Source organism: Musca vetustissima, unplaced genomic scaffold (genome assembly GCF_032173495.1).
Source record: "Musca vetustissima isolate MV318-11 ecotype Yass unplaced genomic scaffold, APGP_CSIRO_Mvet_v1 utg67438, whole genome shotgun sequence".
NCBI lineage: Eukaryota > Metazoa > Arthropoda > Insecta > Diptera > Muscidae > Musca > Musca vetustissima.
Window position 1 is genome coordinate 216,342 of NW_026879081.1, and position 23,437 is coordinate 239,778.

Consider the following 23,437-nt stretch of genomic DNA (forward strand, 5'->3'; position numbering starts at 1 on the left):
TTTTGCATTTTTTCGTCGTCCTCTTCCACTTTTACCAGATCCTTGCTTAGAAACCCTTTTATCTGCGAACACAAAGAAAATTCGTATAAATTGTGAACTTTGATGTGCTGTCGAATTTATCTGAAATATTTTCCGTAAAAATACCCAATTATGCCATACCTATGTCGAATTTGTTCTTCTCGCTTCTTACGATAGTCACCAAGTGCTTTCATTCCCATTAGAAATTTTCCACTCCCAGACCATGAGCTACATTTTCCGTTGCAGTGCTTTGGATATTTTAAATGTCCAACTCATGGTGAATGATATAAGGTTTTTATTTTTTATAATTTGTTCGATTCGAAATCATTGAAAATCAATTTCCCCCCTTTTCAAATCTAAAATACACATTTCCATTACACTGATTCATATTATTGCGGTGAGAATACTGTTAAAATATATTTGCATAATTTATTTTTATATTATTTAAAAGTTCATTATTTTTAAAAAATAAAGCAAACCAGGTGTTCCATATTGTTACACTGGAAGTGTGACATTTTTTTTATTTGAATTAATTACAATTGAATGTTAACAACGGCATTAACATTTTACAAGTCAAGGAAAAAAACCAAAGACATAAAAGTATAAATATAGGACAATTGATACGTAAGCGATTTCCAACAGATGGCTTTTTTCTCTGTTGTTACGATATCATAACAACAGAGAGAACAATATTAAACATTTTTGTTGCTATATCTTAAGCTTATAAAATGAAAATACATATTTTGAGTGCAGGCCTCTAATTTTATTTACATTTAATTCACACATTTTCGCGTATTGGCGTTTTTATTATTAACATGCCTCTGTTAACCTTGATTCCCCCTGGATATTTTTTCATAAACTATTTTGCCAAAACACACAAATTAAAAAATAAATGTTGGGAAATATGGGCACCAGAAAATTACACACAAAATACAAATAAATATTTATAATTTATCTGTTCCAGTACTCGGAAGATGGCATTTTTATTTACCATTTTTACTTGTACAAATTTTTCTACTAAAAAGTTTACAAAGAGAACGCCATTTTGTTTTGTGTTCTCTTAAATTTGGTTCAACGCTTTACCAGTTTTGTGGGTTCAGGAACGGGTTTCGAGTATAAAATTGCAAAACTTGCAAAAATTAGTAGATTTGTTTTAGGTTCTGGAACGGAACTTATATCACTTTCTGATTTGAAATAAATCAAGTTTGTGGTTCAAATTGTATATCTAACAAACAATTTCGAATTCGATTTCTAATTTCGATTTCTAAATTTGATTACAGTTCTATAAGTTCCACTGTAAATTTCCCCTATCAATTTTATTATTATATAAATAGATTACAACATTTTTTATTATTCTCATTCATTAATGTTCTCTTCGATTGTGTAATTTCTCTCAATTACGATATAATGCATTTATCACAAATGGGTCAACGTAACTTACGTTACTTGTCATTTTATGACCTTCATCTAATCTCCATTATTCCGCTTTATATTTAAAGAAGACGTATGTGCATATGAGAATGAGTATGTGTGTGCGAGTGTGCACCAATGTGTTAACAAGCTCCAATCATAAAAAGTCACCTTAACTGACTATACCGCGAGCGCACACGCATGCAATTGAAATCATGCGATTATAGTCAAGTTATTTTCTAGTTTTTTTTTATTTTTATTTACTCTCATCAAACTACCGTTGACAATTTCATTTATAGTTCTAATTTGCAAAGAAAATAAATATTCGTTGGAGATGATCTGTCAGAAATTATACACATACATTTTTGACATAACTTTTTGAGGTGAACAAATATTGTGAAGTTGTACTAAACCCAATAAGGTATGAAACAAAGAGGAGATTTATTCCAAAACAAATGCCTATTTATGATCTGGTCTTGTTTGGGCAGATCTTCAGGTCTTCTATGGCATAATTATGGAAGGTAGTCTTATTTAAGAAATTTATAATGGCAATCCTTTTTAATATAGAATTCATATGTCACTTAAAAATTAAATGAATAGTGGGAATGTAGTATCTCTCTGGCTTTCCTTTTCATTGCAAGTTCGATCATGTAGCTCATCTTGAAAGAGAAATTAATAAAAACATTTACACGAATGATCCTTCGCCCTAAAAAAAATCAGCTTGAGACCGGCTGGGATTTGGACCCTGGTTCCCATGGCATTTGTTGATTGTTGTTCGGCGCCTTAGCGTTCAAAGCCACCTCCTTATCTTCCTAAGGTTCCACAATATGCTGTTGTATACCATTGAAGAAAAATATTGTAGTCTGTATGGAAAAATGTCCGTCACTACAAGAAAAAATTTCTCTGAAAAGAAATGTTCTGGTGTGATGCCAAATGTCCGAACCTTGACACGGTTGAATTTAATTCGTAGATGCAATTTCGCAACAATATTTGACATAAATACAACATATCAAGTAACGACATTTGTAAGCCACATTGCCCAATATGCCTGATGAGCCGTTTAACCAACGGCGAAACGCGTCGCATAATGTTGGGAATGTAGTATCTCTAGCTTTCCTTTTCATTGACAGCATTGAAAGCTGAATGCTTAAGAGGCAAATTTATGAAAAAAATGGAAACATCATGAGACTATCTTGTATAATTATGCCATGAGGTCTTCATAGAAACGACTTTTTGGTATACTATGATCGATGGATCACTATGGCAGGACATGTTGCTCTTGAATGAGATGGCCTCTTAATCTTCTGTAAGAAGTCTCCTTAATTTGCCATGAGGAGACTCCTTTGTATTCTATGGGTATACTATTTTATTTGGTCTTTCACTTGAAATGAGACATTTTTGAGAAGTTGTAGGTTCATATTATATAAAAATGAAAAACCTCTTGGTCATCTATGGTAAAGAACTTATACTATGATACGATCTTCTATAAGAATACATCTTCATTCTCTATGGAAAGACCTTATGGCATTCTATGACAAAATCTTATGGCCTTTTATGAGAAGACCATTTAGTCTTCTATAGTAAGACCTTTTAGTATTTTATGAGAAGACCTACTATAAGACCTCATATAGATCTTCTTTGTGAAGTCCTTTTGGTCTTCTATGAGAGGACCTCATGGAGATTTTTCGTGGGGAGAATAAAGGTAAGAATCTCTTGAGCTTCTATAAGATGAGAAGAACTTCTTTGAGAAAACCTCTTTGTCTTATATGCGAAGACTCCTTGCTCTTATATGAAAAGAGATTTTAATGTTCTGTCTGGTTCGTCGATGGTTTTCTACGAGAAGATATCTTACTTTAACTGGTATATATTTTTGATCTTCTATGAGAAGACATCTCAGTCTTATATTGAATGATCTTTTGGTCAACTATATGAAAATTTATTGGTCTTCTATGAAAATACCCCTTACGCATGTATATGAAAACTTATTGGGAACCTATGGCCATCTATGAGAGAACTAATTGACATTGTATATTCGTACCTATGTATTTTTCATTCTGCTTTGAATGTTGTAAATCTCACAAAAATCTACCACCCATCCCTGTCCCGTTCGGTCCATAAAAAAAATCACAATCATTTAATGCCATTGTAATTGTCGGCAATAACCTTCCTTATCTTTCGCAATGTGCCGTGGGTGATTGTCGCTCATTTTGTTGTTATTATTACTGGCATTGTCTTCCTTAGATTGGTATTTATAATCTATCATAAATAAAATCATTAAATTACTCCTAGTACAGTGGTCGGCAAATATTCTTGGGTATTTAGACTGATTTTTTTAATAACAACTAAAATCGACATGGACATTCAAAATTCCAAAAACCGATATAGATTTTATATGGGGGCTATGGCATGAGAAATTTCTGCCAGGGGAAACCTAAATATAAGAACCGTTCAAGATTTTATATGAGGGCTATAATCTGATAAATTGCTGCCAGAAGAAACCTAAATATCAGAAAACGCACACACAGGTTTTTAAAGTTGGGCTAGGTTCTGGAACATTCCGAAAAATTGTGTGTATTGTACGATAGCTATGTAGAAACAGGGTGCGAACATTTGCCACCCAATGTGGACTCAAAAAATATCAAAGTAGATTCAACTTAGTTGAAAAACATTTTTGAAATCTTCAAAATACCGATCAGTAGGAGGGTATAGGACGGATATTTTTTTATAGATGTAATTGTGTACGCTATATAATACCGACTACTGCTATAAGTAAATATATTTACCCGACACGGATAAGGTAATTCAATAGCTTCGTAAGTTACAAACATACATATGAAAGACATGTCTCGATTCGAATTTCTCTAGAATACATGCGTATATTCCTACAAGTATATTTGTATAGAAAAATGCTATCTCATTGCATTGTCAATTTTATCAAGTTATAAATCATTCCTCGTTACTTATAGCCACCGTATATAAATTGTTTTTATTGTTAAGACAATTTTCTTTGAATAGGGTTTATAAAAAGTTTGGTGGAAATTATCGTAATTGCAGGTGTTAGAAATTGATACACTTTTCATTCGGGTGGTCATGGGGTTGATAATTACTAGGAAAAAAAGAATAATACATAATTGCAATTATCAATTTAATGGCATATTTACGTTGTGGGTTGAAATGTTTGAAATAAAAAATCAAAAAAAAAAAAAAAACTTAAGAATAAATTGGATTTCAATCCCAAAAAAAGTTTTTAAATAAATAACTGTAATTTTGTCCGTATTTCCTTAATATATATGTCAACGCTATTTCGATCCCCTTAATAATAAATTTCCCAGGAAACTAATTTAATTGAAATCAATCAGAAACAATTTAATGCAAATTTTCTTAATCAATTGTAACCTCACGAGGCCCACACTTAAATAAAATTTGTCAAATAGCCAAAAAATTCCAAGCTGGTCAAGATGATTTTCGAGAACTTGAATTAGAAGACTACGCCGTCCAAAGATATGCTTCTCTACACAAAAACGACAATGTCAATTCCATTTAAGAAGAAGCCAATTCAATTATTACCACGAGCATTTTGAAGAGCAATTATTGTTCATTAAACAACAACAAGAACAGCAAAAAATCAAATCTTATCTATGTTCAATTAAAAAAATAGAACAACAACAAACAGTAGCATATCTAATAAAAATCGAAAAATCAATCGATTTGAAATGGTGCTTCAGATTTTTTTTTTTGTATCACATAAAATGTCAATCATTCACTTGAAATAAATGACAAAGGGAATGAGAAAAAACTTCAGAATAATTTTTAATAACCCTTTTTACTAAGGAAATAATTTGTACACACAGTGGAGGAAGACAAGAAAAAAAAAACAGTAAGGAAAGTTCAAAAGTCGGACGGGGCCGACTATATGATACCCTTTACCACTTTGGGTACATACAAGAGATACTCATATGTACAATATCCTTTAGATAGAATAGACATGTCATCTTTGGAGGACCATTGATATGGAATCTAACTAAATTAACTGCCTGAAGTTGTAGATATTTGAACTAAAATAAAACAACAGATCATTTCCACGACATAGGGGTCTACGATCCGAAACGACCCGAGTCTTACTCGGCCAACGTCTGTCACCTCAGCCTATTGTGTAAACGCAATAAGGCTGCTACCACAACAACAACAACCTATACAGATACAATCCGAAATATATGAAACATTTAATGTCAATCATCGAGCAAAATATGTATAAGATCTATATATATAAATGGACGTCTTTGAGCAAACCTGGCATCCGCCATTTGGTATGCTGCAACACTATGCGCTATCCAAAATTTATCTCGACATTAAATCCATCACAAGTTATTCTAGGTTCGATTTGGTACGTTGTGCACTAATTCGTCCTAAGCGGACAAACTTTAATTATTTAGTACATCATTTTAATGAAATCAGATGAAATTATATATGGAAGCTATATATTTAAACTTGAAATGTATTCAATCCAATACGCTATGCAATATTTCATGTAAAGTGTACAGACATAGGCTCCTCTATTAGCACCATTTGCATAAAAACGGACTAAAGTGTATATGTATGTGAGCTACATTTAAATCTGAACCGATTTCAACCAAACTTGGTATACATCAATCTAGACCTAATTCAGAACTCTGTGCAAAATTTTATTTCAATCAGACCAATATTGGGAGTTCGGTGCACCATTTACCTAAAATCGGACGAAACTGTATATGGGAGCTATATCTAAATCTGAACCGATTCCAACCAAACTCGGCATACATCAATCTAGACCTAATTCAATACAAAATTTTATATCAATCGGAAAAATATTGGAAGTTTGGTGAACTTTTACATAAAATATAGCAAATAAGTGACATGTACGAAATTTCATCCAAATCGGATCATAAATGCGACCTGTACTTTGTTCACAAAAATATATGGACAGACGGACGGACATGCATAAATCGACTAGCTGAGTTTATCTAGATATGTGTGTCCGTCCGACCGTCTGTCCATTATAATTTGTAAACACGATACAGGCCACAGTTATGGACCAATCTTCACGAAATTTTGCATGTAGGATAGGTTCTGGCCTTTTGGTAAAGATCGGTTAATATTTAGGGGATGAAATGGACCAAAAACTTTATTTTTGTCGGTTTTTCTGGTCGCTCCAGAGGCCATAATTATGGCCCAACAACGGCGTATTTTTGCATGGAGAAGGGAATCGGGCCAAAGAATAAGCATGCCTGTTTTGATAAAGATCGGTCAATATCTAGCGGGTCAAATGGGCCCTGACTTTTGTGTGAAAAATGACAAAATTTGTATTCTATAGCGTATACATTTACCCCTGAAGGACATAGACCCGAGAAATTGATAATATATCCAAGAGGAGTCGTTGACCTTCAAATTGATACCAATTGTATTGCCGTATGTACTCGGATGTGGGAGTTACACTTAAATATTTACAGGTGCTTACGTATTCAGATATTAATTAATAACCCATTACCACACTGGAGGGCGGATATACGCGCTGATCGCTTTGCAATTTTCCATGAGGATACAGGACAACGCCTATAATTTTTGATGATGATCAGATAGAGTCGTGCGGTAGTTGTGTAGGGTATCGTATGGTCGGCCCCGCCCGACTATACTGCTCCGCTCACTGGTTTTAAATTAACGCTTTGTCTTTGTTCTGCTAAATATTTCAAAATAGCTCTACGAAATATATAATTTCCAACCACTGTGTCATCAGCCGAAATACGAACGATGAAATCACAACAATGTTTGGTATTTGTTTTGTTCATGAAAAGAATCCTTATACATATATGTACGCTTGTAAATGTTTCAAACACAAATTTAGTACATACGAACAATTTCTTACATAAACAACGGAAAATGTCCTTATATAACAAAACACAAATATACATACATATATTTGTATACATACACGGTATTTATATATGTATACTACTCGTTTAGAAAATGGAAATCAAGCTACCCCACTACCAAACATCAATACCATTCAAAAGAAAACCAGCTTCCACCAGTGCTGCCCACACACACACTCTCATTCAACATTCAAAGGACAACAACAGAGAAAAAGGATATCGACATTTTTGTTGGCTGTTTGTTCTTTTTTGTTACTTGGTTCCCTCCCCTCAAATTCTGTTTGGTGTAGGCGTTGGGTTTCTTGGATAGATGCCAAATCTAGAAAACAACATCTGGCTGGGAAAAATGGTAAACAAGAAAAAATATGGGGAAAATGGAAATGCTGTCGATAGAAAAAACAAAAACAACCAAAAAGTTGGTCAGTAAAATAAATTTGAAGAGGAAGGAAATGTCAATGATGTTATGCATAGGAATGAGGGGAAAAATTTCTTGGTTATATAACACTAATGGTAGCTTATATAAATATGTATATATAAAACAGTATACTATTATCATGTAATGAGCCGCACGAGGATTTTATGACTCGTTGATAAGCAACATTACTCTTTAAGGGAACCCCCCCCCCCCATTTTCGATTTTTTATTTTTAAGATTTTAAATGGGCTGGTAAATGAATACCAATGCTTGTTAAGGTTTGTAACTTTGCACATATATATTTAAAGATTTAAAAAGGAAGAAAAATAATTTACAAAAAAATTTTGTTGTTGTTTTGCTGTTGTTTTTTGTGATCAAAGAAAAGTCCTTATTTTGATGGCGGGCATGATAACTCCTCACTGGAACATCGGAATCCGAAAATTCCAACGGTGTTAGAAAGAGTACATGTCTTGTTCTCGTATGAACTAGGATTATTGACTTCGCTCTAAAATTAACAAAATGGCGGACCTTTGAAAAAATATTTTTGGAAAATCGCTGATTTTTTACCAAAAATCAAGTTAAAAAATAAGGAAGATCTTCACCGATTGGCTTTATCCTAGTTCATACGATAGCTATACACTCACAGAGAAACGTGTAAAAATTTGAAATCGATTGGGTTATTAGTTTTTGCGTTAACAGTTTGAGAAGCCCTTTAGCCGTCACTTGATGCAGACATAATAAATCGGTTATATCTTCAAGAGTTCTTGAGATTTTTACTTGACGAACATTCTTGAATTAGTGTAGATTGGAATTAAGTCAACAAAAATTTTGACCCCGAGAGTGGGGGTGGGGGTCCCCTTAAAGCAATTAAATTACAACAATTTTCAATAATCAAATGAAAAATTAGGGGTTTTAAGTAGTTCGTAGTAAATTATCATTTAAAAAATTAAAAAAATAATTATGCATTTTATTTTTAAGTACCAATCTGTGATTTTAAATAAAATTATTTTTCAGGACTTAAAGTTTTTTTTTAATTTTTTAAAGAATATTTTTTTAAGGCTTAACAAAGGTGTGGATTGTTAAATGAATAATTTTCAAGTTTCCAAATAATATTTTTACTACTAATTAAGTCAGGACATTTCTTAAACAATATTTGTTTAATCGTGGACTTTATAGTCCGTGTTTTTATTAAGATGCGTTTTAAGAAAGATTTTAATAGATTTAAATTTTAACAACTATTTCTCTTTAAGATCTAACATAAATATTTTTTTCAAGGTCTAAACAAAGTGGTGATATTTTTATGTACTAAAAAGGAAACATTTTTTTAAATATATATTTTAGGGACTAGTATATTCCTAAGACGTTTGATATAGAAAATATGATATATCGATCCACGTTTTTTGCACAGCCCTCCATTTTAGGTATAAGAAACAGAGTACCCTCCTCGACTCCCCATACAGTCTATGGACGTTTAAAAATTCTTCTAGTGACAAATGATCCTTCACGAATTTTCTATAGCAAGAAAAACAATTACAGATTTTCCTTAGATAGAGGTCTGACAGAAATGCTATAGACAGAAAATTATCTGTAGGTGTTGTATATCTTCTGCAGGTTTTCTAGATAGAAAAAAGTGAGTGAACTTTTTATAGATAATGTTCCACGATTCTCTGCGGGGTTTTCATATTATTTTACGGATTTTAGCCTCATTTTCCCACCGAAGTGGGAAGTGAGAATAGTGAAAAAAATTCTTCCTAGTGGAAAAAATTCTTCCCCCATAAAATAATGCCGTTTTATTTTCGGTACATAAAATTACATAGTCCAGATATCTACAGAAATAAACCCCCTATAGGTTTTCCAAACATCATAATTTCCATTGAAGGCAGCTCTCAAAATAACCAACCACAGATTTTCCGTGTTCTATAGACAACTTTCCATATAAATAGCGTGTAACATTGAAGAGCTCCGAAAGATCTTCTATGGATAGAATATCTTCGGCATATGAATTGAAGCCCTCTGTAGCGCCGGGAGAGTTTCCATAGTACTTTAATATAGGCGGGTTTTCAATGCCTTATATGTTTGTATACATGACCCATAAGCTTTCTTTAACATCAAATACCATAGCCTTGTAAATATAGAACAAATTTTAAAAGTATTATTCTAAAGGAGTTTTTACACAAATTACTTCTTCTAATTAGACAGATCTTCTATTGGCGGGGGACTCTGCTGGTCTTTCAGAGGCAGATAAGCCACATTGAATAACCTAGACGATTTTTTGTCTACATAATATCCTTTGACAATAACTGAATTCATATAAATTTTTTATTTCCCATTTTAATGTTTCGCGCCATCCTGTCTGCTTCTAAAACACACGCACGCATTTACAAACAATAACAAATGACAATTATTACTGGGTTACTGTTACATATGAATATTATGTAAATGGCTTCCTATGTTCATAGATTCATAAAACTACCATAAAATATAGTAAAACCACATGCCACCAGACGGCATCATCAATACTTCGCTTCCCTCAAAAAACATCAAATAGATAAAAGGCAGGCGCAGTGGCGCCCATGAATTATGACAACAATGGGAGAAAACATCTAATTGTCATCATCAACACAATTGTTATTATTTGAATGATTATTGTTCTGGTTTTTGCAAATGAAAGTCAATTTTTTATCAAAAGAAATCAAAAGTCGAAATTCAAAATAAAACAACCTTGAAATGACCTCTGGGAAATACGAACTTGTCTAGTAATTCGTTCTTCATGTGTGTGTTCCAGTTTTAAGTTCCAATTTTATAAAATAATTAAACAAATATACAAAAAAAAAGTATTTGTTTTTGTTGGCAATATAACCCACCATGTGTAGTGATGTGTGCATCGGTATGTCTGTGTGTGTGTGTTTAGGTTATTGCATGCAATTCACACATGCTACATATAGAGAAAAATCGCAATACCAAATCTAGTGGTTAAAACAATTTTCTGCTTGAGCCGGCAAAAATATAGTACAATATAACAAAAACAAAAAACAAATTAAACAGAAAATGATAATAACAACCACAATATACCCCAAAGCAAAAACACCAACAATTGCCAAACAGAAATGCCGCTAAATGTTTGCTATGGAGAGAGGGGTTAATGTTAAGAGTTTCTCTCACTCTCTATGAGTATGAGAAGTGAGTTTCTTGTACGCAAACTCTTTTGGGGCATACCCTCCACTTGGAGAGAAGCTAGGGGAGAAAGAGCGCCAAATCCAACAACACAAAAAACATTCGTTTACTTCAATTTGTTGACAGAAATAAATTGCGTGCAAAGCAGAATAGCAAAGTAACGTGATGTTAAGCATGACCACATGGGGAAGTATACCTCCATGGAATAATATAAATAATATTAACATGTTTCGAGTGTTACCATAGGACAATTTTTATACTTTACCCAATTATATATTGTAGGGTATTATAGCTTTGTTTGGCCCCAAGAGTTGGTAACGTCGCGAAATATTGGTCATGGACCCGATCGTCATATCTACATTGGCTCAGTGGAGTATGTTTCTTCGTCCGGCTGCCCATTATAATTTGTATAGACCAATTGTCACGAAAATTTGTATGTAAGCCCGTTTCCTACTAAGAAGCCCTCTATTGTTTATACCCTCAGACTTATGGCTAATGAGGGTACATACACTTTGAAATGGTGAAAATGTGCCTCATCGAAATATTGGTTTTAGAACCCATGTTTCTTTGGACCAAATCCGTTTTAAAAAATTTGGAGTCGATTTAGCCATGTCCGCCCGTGCGTTGTCCGTCTGTCTGTCTGGTTGGTGCGCACGATAACTCTCGAAGGGAATAATCGATTTCATCCAAATTTTGCACATCTTAATATTTCTTTAAAACTTAGTTTAAGTTCGCAGATGGGGTATATCGGTCCACTCCTTCTGGTACCTCCCCCACAAAATAGTAAAAATTTGCTAAAAATTAATTTTAGTAACATCCGATTTAACAAAACTTTGTACAACCTATTATCTTTACCAAGTCTAGACCAAGTAGGAAGATGGGACCCATTGGTCCACTCCTTTTGGTACCTCCCCCACAAAGGGTCATAATTTTCAATATATACAAATTCAATATCAGGCTAATGGAATGCCCGATTTGAACCAAACGTTGCACAACCTATTATCTTTACCAAGCCTATATGAGGTTTGAAGATGGAACTCATTGATCCACTACTTCTGGTACCGAGGTTCAAAATTTTCAATATTTAGAAATCCAGTATCATGCGAATGAAATGTCCGATTTGAAATAAAATTTGTACAACCTCTTATCTTAACCAAGCCTAGATCCTTCTGCTAGCTCCCCCACAAAGGGTCAACATGTTCAAAATTTAAAAATCCAGTATCAGGCGAATGAAATGTCCGATTTGAACCATACTTTGCACAATCCATTATCTTTATTAAGGCTAAATCGGGCCTGAAGATGGACCACTTGGTCCACTTCTTCTGGTACGTCCTACACAAATGGTCAACATCCTCCGCAAACCATAGGGTGAGAGTATATATCTGTCGGCAACACCGACTGAAACTATTTTACTTCCTTTACTAATATTTATTTTATTTTTATATTCGCTAAAGAGGACGCAATCAACGCCCGACCATCAACAAATTTTACCCGGAAAGCGAATGTGGCTAACTACTAAGTATGGCTGTTTACATGATGATCAGTCAATATTTGATGGATCAAATGGACCAAGGCTTTTGTGTGAAGAATGATAAATTTTGCGTTCTATGGCGTATATATATATATATATATATATATGTAAATTTACTCCAGATGGAGATAAAGCGGAGAATTGATATAATATTTGCTATGTACTCCGATATGGGAGCTGCATTAAAATTATCAAATTATATTATGAAGCTGCAATTATTTTCAAGGAGGACGCCTATAGTTTTCGGTGATTATGAGATGATATTTGGGGGATGAAATGGGCCCAAAATTTGATGCAATATGTCAACATTTGCATCACTCCGGGAAAACCTGGTCCAAGAAAAGTTAACAGTGTATGTGTATGAAAGAGGAGCTCTTGATTAATCCGATATTGAGGTAAAATCGGAAATACTAAAACGGCATATACATTAGAACTTTTTACCGTATTAACCTGCTTTATGAGGATTTATTTCAAATATATGCAAAGGAATTGACAATTGAAACCCACTGGGTTAACGAAATCCGATTAAATGTAAACGTACTATAACATATGTTAAAACACGTTTAATATAAACATCGCAGAATATACAAACAAAACCCTAACACAATCAATGGCATACATTCCCATGATTCCTATTTACACTGCAGGGGGGTTTCTCTACGGCATACAATTAAATAAAATGCGTGTAGAAATTAATAAGAGAGTAATAACAAGGAGCCAGAGCACAAAATAATTACTCTGCTATATGATTTTACTATTCTCTGTATATTCAATGTCGTGAACATATGTACATACATTCAATTATTTACAACATTCGCTCCAAACACGGTACAAACCCCGCTATGTATACGCTCTGTTATGGAGGCACAATTGTCACTCTGTATACTTACATACGTGCGTATAAATATATTTATGTATACAACATTTATGTATATGGAATATATCAAACTTACACCGGGCAGGCCTACTGACATGCATGGAGAGTACATCGCACAACACACACACATTTCTACATAAATATCTTCACAGAGAAAAAATAACATGACAAGATTTTTATCGATTTTTATGTTTTTCTTTTCCTTCTGCGGCGCATAAAGACCAACTGTCAGCGGCGAACAATAATGAACATGTTTTTTTATTTGGTAGAACACTCTCATTTTTGTGTGTTGATGATTGCTACCCCTTCCATCCCCCATTTAATTATCCTTAATGATTTATTATGTGAGATGTTTAAAATTCTCTTAATTTGTTAATAATAAAAACATCAATTTTGTAAGTAAATTAACACACAATACCCAAACGGGGATAAACAATAACAAAAATGGTAAAGATATTCCAGAAATTTCTCAGAGACCACCACTCATTTTTTTCCTCTTCTTCGTATTGTCATTTGAAAATTCTCTACACCATTAAGTAATAGTAGAACAAGACATTTGGAAATATGTACATTTTTCTTTGAATACATTTTATAACACAAATTGAAAATCATTTAAAATAAATTTTACGAGAAGTATTGAATTTTTATTCATTCTTACTTGTTGTATTTTTCCACTCTGAAACCAAAGCAATTTCTCGCCTAAAAAATCTTTTAGATTTTTTTTGCAATGTTTTGTGCTATGGTCGGTCGAAACTTTCTTTGTAACAATTAAAACAAAACTACTATTTTAACAAATTCGCATACACTTTCAAAATTGAAATTTTCCTTCTTTTTTTCTTTCTTGGTTTTGGCTTTTCTAAAGATGATTTTGCAAAAAGCCCACACTTTACATCAAAAAACACTGCTGTGGCTGATTTTTTTTTATTGGCTGGTTGGTAAGGTTGACTTTGCTTTTTAAGCTTTAGCTTGAGAACGTTTGAAACGACTGATTCCTTCAGAAGACCGCACAAAACTGAGCACCACCATCAAGTTTAGCCGTGGAGAACCAAAAAATTCGCAACCATACTTCTTCATATGGAAGAATATCGAAATGAAACAAAAAAAAAAACATGCACCATACTGCGCAAATACCACCTTTTTCCACAAACAGTCTCGCTCTCTTCATCATACAACAGACCAACCAACCATCCATCTTCCGGTGTGTGTATATATTCTTATTCTAGCTTGGAGATTTGTTGTTGTTGTTTTTTTCCTTTTAGCAAGGGATTGTGTGTGTGTGCCAGCTTGCCTGTCCGTGCGATGGAGCCAGTCAAAAAGGAATTTTGTTTTTTTTTGTAACTGAGTTAACAGAAATATTTTACTACTTTTGCTTCTGTTAACTTGACATTAAATGTTAGCGGTTTACAGTGGTTAAAAATATTTGAAGCCTACAGTATGTATGTATGTATTTACGTACTGAGAGCGTTAAAAGAAACTATTCAACCACAGGGTTTCATATTTAAACCTTTATTTTATTAATTTTTAATGTGGCTTAATTGCCCCTTACTGAGAGCACCAAACGAAACTATTCAGTGTTTCGAACACACGTCGAGCTGTTCTGTAACACACTTTACACCTGTTTGAAGTGAATTCTTTACACTTACATTTTCATAGTAAGAGTCGAGTGTATTCATGTTTTTCTATATAAAATATTATTTTTTATGATAGATTAATATGTTATTATTACGTTTAATTTGTTAAAAATCACAAAATTAACATGAAACGCCATTAAAACCCAATTTTAAATAGATTCTTAGGTTTGTGTTGCATTTTCTTCAAGTGAATTTCTCAATATTAGAATAAATTGCTGTTCACAGATTTAATGCAACTATCCTAAATAGGATATGCACAAAATTTGACATCGCTTGCATCCTTGCATTCGGGAGATACAGTACATTCTTTCGAAAAAAAATTAAAGTACAATATCAAGAAAACCAAATGCAAAATCGACAGAAAACTCATTTTAAATTATTCTCTATATTCATTTTTACAAGAATCAAAAATAATTTTGAAGGCAGAAGTCGTATAATTTGAATACGAAGCGATTTAAATAATTTGGACTGTATACAGAAATTAGTACTGTACCCAAATTTACCCTCTTCTGTATTTTGAATGACTTTTTCTTTTGATATGTGTCGTCAATAATCAGATCTTGACATCTGTAATCCTAATAAATTATATCTACTAGCTGCATATTAAATATAAGCTTTAAAACATGTTGTTGCTTGTGGGCAACATTGGGCCACAAAGGGCCAAATACTAAAATAGGGTTACCAAATGTTCCACTAAAATCTATCAATTAATGATATTATAGAGTCTTTCATATATGTATTTATGTTGTGAATAACAAAATATTAAACAATAATAATAAAATTATCTTTAGATTTAACTAAACTACTAAAAAATAACAGAAATAATGTTAAAAACCAATACATTATATATTGTGTGGCAACACTATTTCTGCACAGTACAATGTTGACGTTTACTTTTTGTCGCATTTCGTGAATTTTCAATTCACGTGAGAAGCAGAACAGGAGGCAACTTCTGAGGTAAAGTGTATGTGTGAGTTCCAGAACACCCCCGTTTATTTTATTAAAATTTTAATGTGGCTTAATAGTTTCAGCGACAAAGAGGTCTACTATTCAAAACGACCCGAGTTTTACACGCAAGCGCCTTTCACCTAAGCCCTTTGAGCAAATGCAGTAGGGCTGTTACAACAAAAAAAACCATCTCTCGATTCTTTCCACGTAAGTTTGGATTCAATCTCATTTTCGAAAGATTAAATTCAAATTACCACTCTCTGATCGTAAACCGCACCAAAAAGTCACACGCTGAAGGGCTAAACAGAATGTTCGCGTTGAGCGTTTTTTGTTATCGCGTTAACGCACGCAAAAAGTTAAAATATATTTAACTCCGAAGCGCAACGCACATCAACTTCGAGCGTTTCTGTTATCGTTTCCTTGTGGTTGTTGTATTTTCGATAGCACATAACGCAACGGATGGCTCAACGCGAGCATTCTACTTAGCCCTTGAGGGTAGAGAGGCTTCGCAGGAATATTTGATTTGTTTGTCGAGCCTCAGTTGCGACAATTTTCCTATTTACGTAGGTAATTACCATACTCACCTAAGGTTGATGTTGTTCTAGCAGCCCTATTGCTTTTACATAATGGGCTGAGCCGACAGACGTTGGCCGAGACTAAGACTTGGGTCATTTCGGATAGGAACATGGCGAACGTCACACTCATCTCATTAAATGATTGCAACATCCGTGGTTATATTCCATCCATCCCCGGCTTTGAACGGTCTGCCAATATATGCTGACGGCTCAAATAAATCTTTGAAATTGTTAAAGAATTGTAGCTTAGTGACTTACGACTGTATACGTTGACATATATGCGGCCTAAAGGTAATCTAGGCGTGAATATAGATTCGAGAAGAATTGATGAATGCATAGAATTGTTTTGTTGTTACGCCACATTGGTAGTCTATTGTGGGTTCCAGTTCCAGGTGGAACTAGGTTGAGTGAGAACCTCAAAAAATTCCTTGGCTGTGTTATCAAAGCTCTATAGCGTCTTTTTTGATAAAAGATCATCATCTAAACTAATATTTACGAATATATATTTTAAATATTTTCTGTGTGTTCAGAACCGCCTTTCTCTTGAATTAATTATTTTAAACGACATGTACATTAGAACTTTTTGCAGGGTTAACCAACTTTATGAGGATTTTTTTTTACAATTATGTAATGGAATTGGCAATTATAACCCACTGGGTTAACTTAATCCGATACAATGTAAACGTACTGTTATTTTTCAATAAAAAACCCAGTTTGAAATTTTGAAATTTAAATTTCACAACGATTTTATAGAATTTACTTATTGAACACAGCAATTCACACAATAATGCAACCCTGTTGTCATTGAACACCAACAGCAGAGTTGCCCCAACACACAAACAACATTTATACAACGCCGTTAATTTTTTTCGTATTGCTCAGTGCTGCCGTTGGCTACATTTGAGCGGCTCCCGACTCTGGTTGTCATAGCATTTGTTTTGAACAGATGACAAATCATTCCGGGCATTTCTCGTTTTTTGCACGTTTCATTCACAAAAAAAAATTTGATCTAAGCAACCAGGAGGACGGACAACTTTTCCAGAAAAATCTCAAAGAACTCTTAACGACCAAAAAGGAAGAACTTTTATTTCAACAGAAAAATGGCTGGACAAGAGGAACACTATGATAACATTTTATTGGCCATGGCTCAAAAACATACCGGTGGTATGCCCGATGTAAGTAGTCTATACAGGAGTTTTACATCCTATACTAACATGTTTTTTCTCCTATATGTAGTTCCTTCGTACATTCGCTGGCTTCCTAAGGCGACGTAGTGATTTCTATACAGGCGATTGGGAAAAACTCATCATGGATATTTTACGCAAAGAAGCTGATATTGCTATGGCTGAACACAAAGAGAAATTGCGAAAACAGGAAGAACAGCGTAAACAAAAGGAGGAAAAAGAACGTAAAGAACGGGAGGCGAGACAAAAGGAAATGTCTCAGAGTAAAATTTGTGATATCACTGATGAGGAGGCGGCTCAAATTATTAAAGAAGAGGAAGATAAGTATGTTCGGAAATATAACCATATAAATATCATATAATTAATATATTTATTTTGAAATATATAGAAAACGTCAAAAACTTTTGGAAGAAGCTGCAGCCGCTGCTGGTGGTGCTGCACCCGTCGTTGTGGACGAAGAAAAATCAAAACCCATCGACAAAGTTGAGGATGAAACCGAAAAATCTGAAGTTGGTAAATTATTACCAAATGCCGGTAACGGTTGCACTTTGGATAAATATATGTGGACACAGACATTGGGTGAAGTCGAGGTAAGGATGAATTCATTATTAATCAAGACTCCTAAGGACACTTAATAAGTGGACAACATAACTCATCTTGAAGACGATGGATATCATATCACTCATTTGCTGCAAGACAGTCATAACTAAAAAACGATTTTCAGAAAATTCGTTTTCAGTTTTCAATTTGTTCACACTTTATATGCGACAGAGGAACTTCTAAAGCTTCTCAATTAGTTTTACACAACAAAAGGTATATTATAGCGAACAATCGTGGTTAGGGAGTAATTAGGTCAAACCTGAATTTATTTAAGATCTGTGGTGAACTGAAATAAGACTATACCGAATATTTGACGAACAGATGATACATACATTTTTGAAAATCATAGGCTTCTAATTATTTAAAGGTCTTTGGTCAAAAAAGGTATGTTTGAGTTAAGGGACCCCCCCCCCCCCCATTCTCGATTTTAATTTTTCAAGATTTTCAAAGGGCTGGTAAATCAATACCAGTGCTCGTTAAGGTTAGTAACTTTCCATATATATATATATTTGAAGATTTAAAAGAGAAGAAAAATAATTTACAAAAATTTTTTGTTATTGTTTTGTAGTTTTTTTTTGTAATTAAAGAAAAGTCCTTACTTTTGATGACGGGCATGTTAACTCCTCACAGGAACATCGGAATCCGAAAATTCCAACGTTGTTAGAAAGAGAACATGTCTAGCTCTCGTATGAACTAGGATTATTGACTTCGCTCTAAAATTAACAAAATGGCGGACCTTTGAAAAAATATTTTTGGAAAATCGTCGATTTTTGACCAAAAACCATGTTAAAAAATAAGGAAGATCTTCACCGATTGGCTTTATCCTAGTTCATACGATAGCTGTACACTCACAGAGAAACGTGTAAAAATTTGGGTTATTAGTTTTTGAGTCATCGTGTCCGCCATTCGCAAAAGAGAAAAACGCATTTAAAGTTTGAGAAGCCCTTCAGCCGTCACTTGATGTTGACACAATAAATCGGCTATATCTTCAAGAGTTCTTGAGATTTCACTTGAAATTTTGTAGGGACATTCTTGAATTAGAGTAGATTCGAATTAAATCATAAAAAGTTTTGACTCCGAGAATTTGGGGGGGGGGGGGTCCCCTCAAAGGTTAAAACATTTTGCAATTAAATTTCCTCGGCATCGGTTTGAATTTGAACGTCCATGATATCCGGAGACAAAAATACATTTGTTCAAAGTCAAAAATATTTAATAGAATTAGATCATATCGGTGAAAACAGACCTGCAAAAAATGTGTAAACATTTAAAACTATTGAAGTTTTAGCTCAAAATACAAATAAAGAAATTTGTTGCATATTCTTTGTGTATAGACCGAAACCATTTTTTTAAACTTTGACCAGTACTAATTCTTCTTTCAATTATGTATCTTTCTAGCTTAAAATTCCATTTGCTGTATCGTTTAATTTGAGAGCACGTGATTTGGTAGTCGATATACAAAAGAAAACACTAAAAGTTGGTTTGAAAGGTCATGACCCCATTATTAATGGTCAATTGTGTGCCGAAATTAAAGTTGAAGATTCATTGTGGGTATTGCAAGATAGCAAAACTGTTCTAATCACATTGGAAAAGGTAAGCGGAATATCAAAAAAGGAAATAAAACTTTTTAATTCTTATATTTTTTCCTGATTCTTCCAGGTTAACAAAATGAATTGGTGGGATCGTCTGGTTATGACAGATCCCCCAATTTCAACACGCAAAATAAATCCCGAACCATCCAAGCTATCCGATCTCGAAGGTGAAACACGCAGTTTGGTCGAAAAGATGATGTACGATCAGAGGCAAAAGGAAATGGGTCTACCCACCAGTGATGAGAAAAAGAAAATGGAAATATTGGAACAGTAAGTTTTGTTTTTTTTTTCTTTTTAATATATTTATTTTTGATATTTATTAATTATCATTTTCTTTGTTTTTAGATTCAAAAAACAACATCCTGAATTGGATTTCTCCAAATGTAAATTTAATTAATATACTAACACTTCTGTATTTGTGACACAGTTTAGTGTAGTAGTACAAATTATTGTCCTTTACATCTCTGGAGAGATATAACTGACTGCCAAAGGACTGTCTGTCATTCTCACAGATCTGTATTTACTCTGACGTATTTTTAAACAAACAAATATTTCGATATTAACATTTCATTTTTGTCTACTATAGACTAGAATTTTTTTTTATAGTAATAAATATTGCGTATTCATATTTAATTTAATTAAAAAATACATTTTGTTTTAAATAATAATAATATATACTTTGAAATATACATATATGCATTTGTGTATTATGAAGATGATTTAAAGAATTGAAATTGTGAAGAATATAAATGGGCAGGGGATGGAAAGAAAAACAGGTAAGGAAAGTAGAATAGTCGGACGGGCCTATTATATGATACCCTTTACCACTTTGGGTATATTTAGTAGATTCATCCTAACAGAGGTCGCATTTTTGAAGGACTTTTGTCATGTAATTGAAACAAATTAAATATGCGATCTGTATTTATATGTGAACTAATTTAAATCAATCCAGTAGGGGAAAATATATATGGGAGCTAAATCTAAATGTGAACCGATTAAAAAAAAAATTGGCAAAATTCTGTACTAAACGGCTTAAATTTAACTCTTTGGTGTACCATTTACTAAAAATCAGACGAAAATATACAGTGGTGGTCACAGAATAAAACATTTACTGTGGTAAACATTTTTTGATCAGCCCTCGATTCGTTAGAAGTATTTTTGAGATTTTTTTTATTCAGAACACTTCGATATACTGCACTTAAGAGATTTAGTTTGAAAATAGAAAATTATTGCATGCAATTTTTCCATAAATAACGGTTTTTATGAAAATACATCGATTTTGAAGTGGCCATATAATTAAAACATTGTGTGATTTTTTACTTTACTGAATTTTTTTGAAAATATTTTTAAAAGGGCTCTTTAATTTAGTTAAATTATGTAAACTAAGCACTGATAGAATCATTTACAGATGAAAATATCTGAAAAAATCTATAAAATCTATCAAAATTGCCAAAAATTTGTACAGTACACTTAACATTCAGAAAACACCCTTATTATAGAAAATAAAGGTTCGAATGCACTAGAAATTGCTAGAATTAGTAAAAAACAATTAATAATTCTCAAAATGAATAAATATTTGAAATAAAAACTCAGAAAATGGGAATTAGCCTAAAGGAACGATTCAATTTCAATAGCCTTTACTAAAGAAGGCCAGAATATTTTTGCAGTATGTGAGAAAAAATCGATTGATATTGGTATTTATTATATCAAATCGATTGTTCGAGTAGTACAGAATATATTTTATCAAAAAATATGTCAGTCACAACAGAACAAACAAAGATCAACGCCTATGTTGACGAGTAAAGGTTTCTGGCACACAGCAGCATTTTTGATGTTCAACACAAGTCTTCAAATATTTGTCAAAGTGTAAAATTTTTCCTAATTTGTTACTAAAATAGATTAAGTGGAAGTTATTCTCTTCATAAAATATTATTTTGGAAAAATATTGTCATGTTCAATAGATTTTAAGGGTCAAGAGTTGACCATCAATCATGCTGCTCTGTGCCAGAAACCTTTACTCGTCAACATAGGCTTTGATCTTTGTTCGTTCTGTTGTGACTGATATATTTTTTGATAAAATATATTCTGTACTACTCGAACAGACGATTTGATATAATAAATACAAATATCAATCGATATTTTCTCACATACTGCAAAAATATTCTGGCCTTCTTTAGTAAAGGCTATTGAAATTGAATCGTTCCTTTAGGCTAATTCCCATTTTCTGAGTTTTTATTTCAAATATTTATTCGTTTTGAGAATTATTAATTGTTTTTTACTAATTCTAGCAATTTCTAGTGCATTCGAACCTTTATTTTCTATAATAAGGGTGTTTTCTGAATGTTAAGTGTACTGTACAAATTTTTGGCAATTTTGATAGATTTTATCAGATATTTTTATCTGTAAATGATTCTATCAGAGCTTAGTTTACATAATTTAACTAAATTAAAGAGCCATTTTAAAAATATTTTCAAAAAAATTCAGTAAAGTAAAAAATCACACAATGTTTTAACTATATGGCCACTTCAAAATCGATGTATTTTCATAAAAACCGTTATTTATGGAAAAATTGCATGCAATAATTTTCTATTTTCAAACTAAATCTCTTAAGTGCAGTATATTGAAGTGTTCTGAATAAAAAAATTCTCAAAAATACTTCTAACGAATCGAGGGCTGATCAAAAAAATTTTACCACAGTAAATGTTTTAATTCTGTGACCACCACTGTATATGACAGCTATATCTAAATCTGAGCCGATTTCAATAAAACTTTGAACATGTTAGACTATACTTACTTCACTATGTCGTGCCAATTGCCCTAACTTTGACCCTTTGGTGTAAAATTGACTCTTTGATGCAATATTTATTAAAATTTGGACGAAAATATAAATAGGAGCTATATCTAAATCTGAACCGATTTCAATAAAACTTGGCACTCGTTAAGCTATGTTAACTTCAGTAGGTTGTGCAAAAATTTGTGCCAGTCGGCTTAACTTTGGCCCTTTGATGTACCATTTACTAAAAATCGCACGAAAATGTATATAGGAGCTATATCTAAATCTGAACCGATTTGAATAAAACTTGGTCCAAATTAGGCTATATTAACTTCTGTACGTTGTGCAAAATTTCGTGACCATCGGCCTAAATATGATTCTTCGATACACAATTTACTAAAAATCGAACTAAAATATATATGGTAGCTATAGTAAATCTGAACTGATTGAACCTGTACCATAGCGTGGTAAAGGGTATAAAAATGGGGAAAAAATCCTTAAATAATTACAATAAAGTCTATAAAAGCTCCCCAAATGTCCATATATAAAAGGAGTATCTTCAATAAATTGAAGCGGTGTAGAAGTCCCTCCATACCCAAAGGTCTATGTCATCTATTATATATATATATATATAAGACATGTAGAAGATCTTATAAAATTGAAGGCCCATTGACTCCCTTTTCTATAGAATGTATATAGAAGCTCATCTCTATAAAGAATGCATTTCGAAACCTTTCTGCATGTAGTACATCTATCAAAGATCTGGGCAACCTTTGTTTTCAACAAAACGGCACTTCTCGCCAAACA

General features: G+C 32.9%; 1 protein-coding gene across 1 annotated transcript; it reads left to right on the plus strand.

Annotated features, from left to right (window-relative positions):
• Positions 1-382: 382 nt before the first annotated feature.
• Positions 383-20,264, plus strand: LOC133323885 (nuclear migration protein nudC). The gene is made up of 7 exons (XM_061532786.1): positions 383-397; positions 17,579-17,659; positions 17,721-17,992; positions 18,057-18,258; positions 19,664-19,858; positions 19,925-20,127; positions 20,203-20,264. The coding sequence occupies exons 2-7, from the start codon at positions 17,585-17,587 to the stop codon at positions 20,252-20,254; spliced, it is 999 nt and encodes a 332-aa protein (XP_061388770.1). The 5' UTR covers positions 383-397; positions 17,579-17,584; the 3' UTR covers positions 20,255-20,264.
• Positions 20,265-23,437: the final 3,173 nt, after the last annotated feature.

Excerpts from the sequence above, each read along its gene's own strand:
- LOC133323885 (XM_061532786.1), top strand. The coding sequence starts at position 17,585 with ATGGCTGGACAAGAGGAACACTATGATAACATTTTATTGGCCATGGCT. Across the intron at positions 19,859-19,924 it reads TTCTAATCACATTGGAAAAG|GTTAACAAAATGAATTGGTG; the intron begins GTAAGCGGAATA and ends TGATTCTTCCAG. Across the intron at positions 20,128-20,202 it reads AAAATGGAAATATTGGAACA|ATTCAAAAAACAACATCCTG; the intron begins GTAAGTTTTGTT and ends CTTTGTTTTTAG.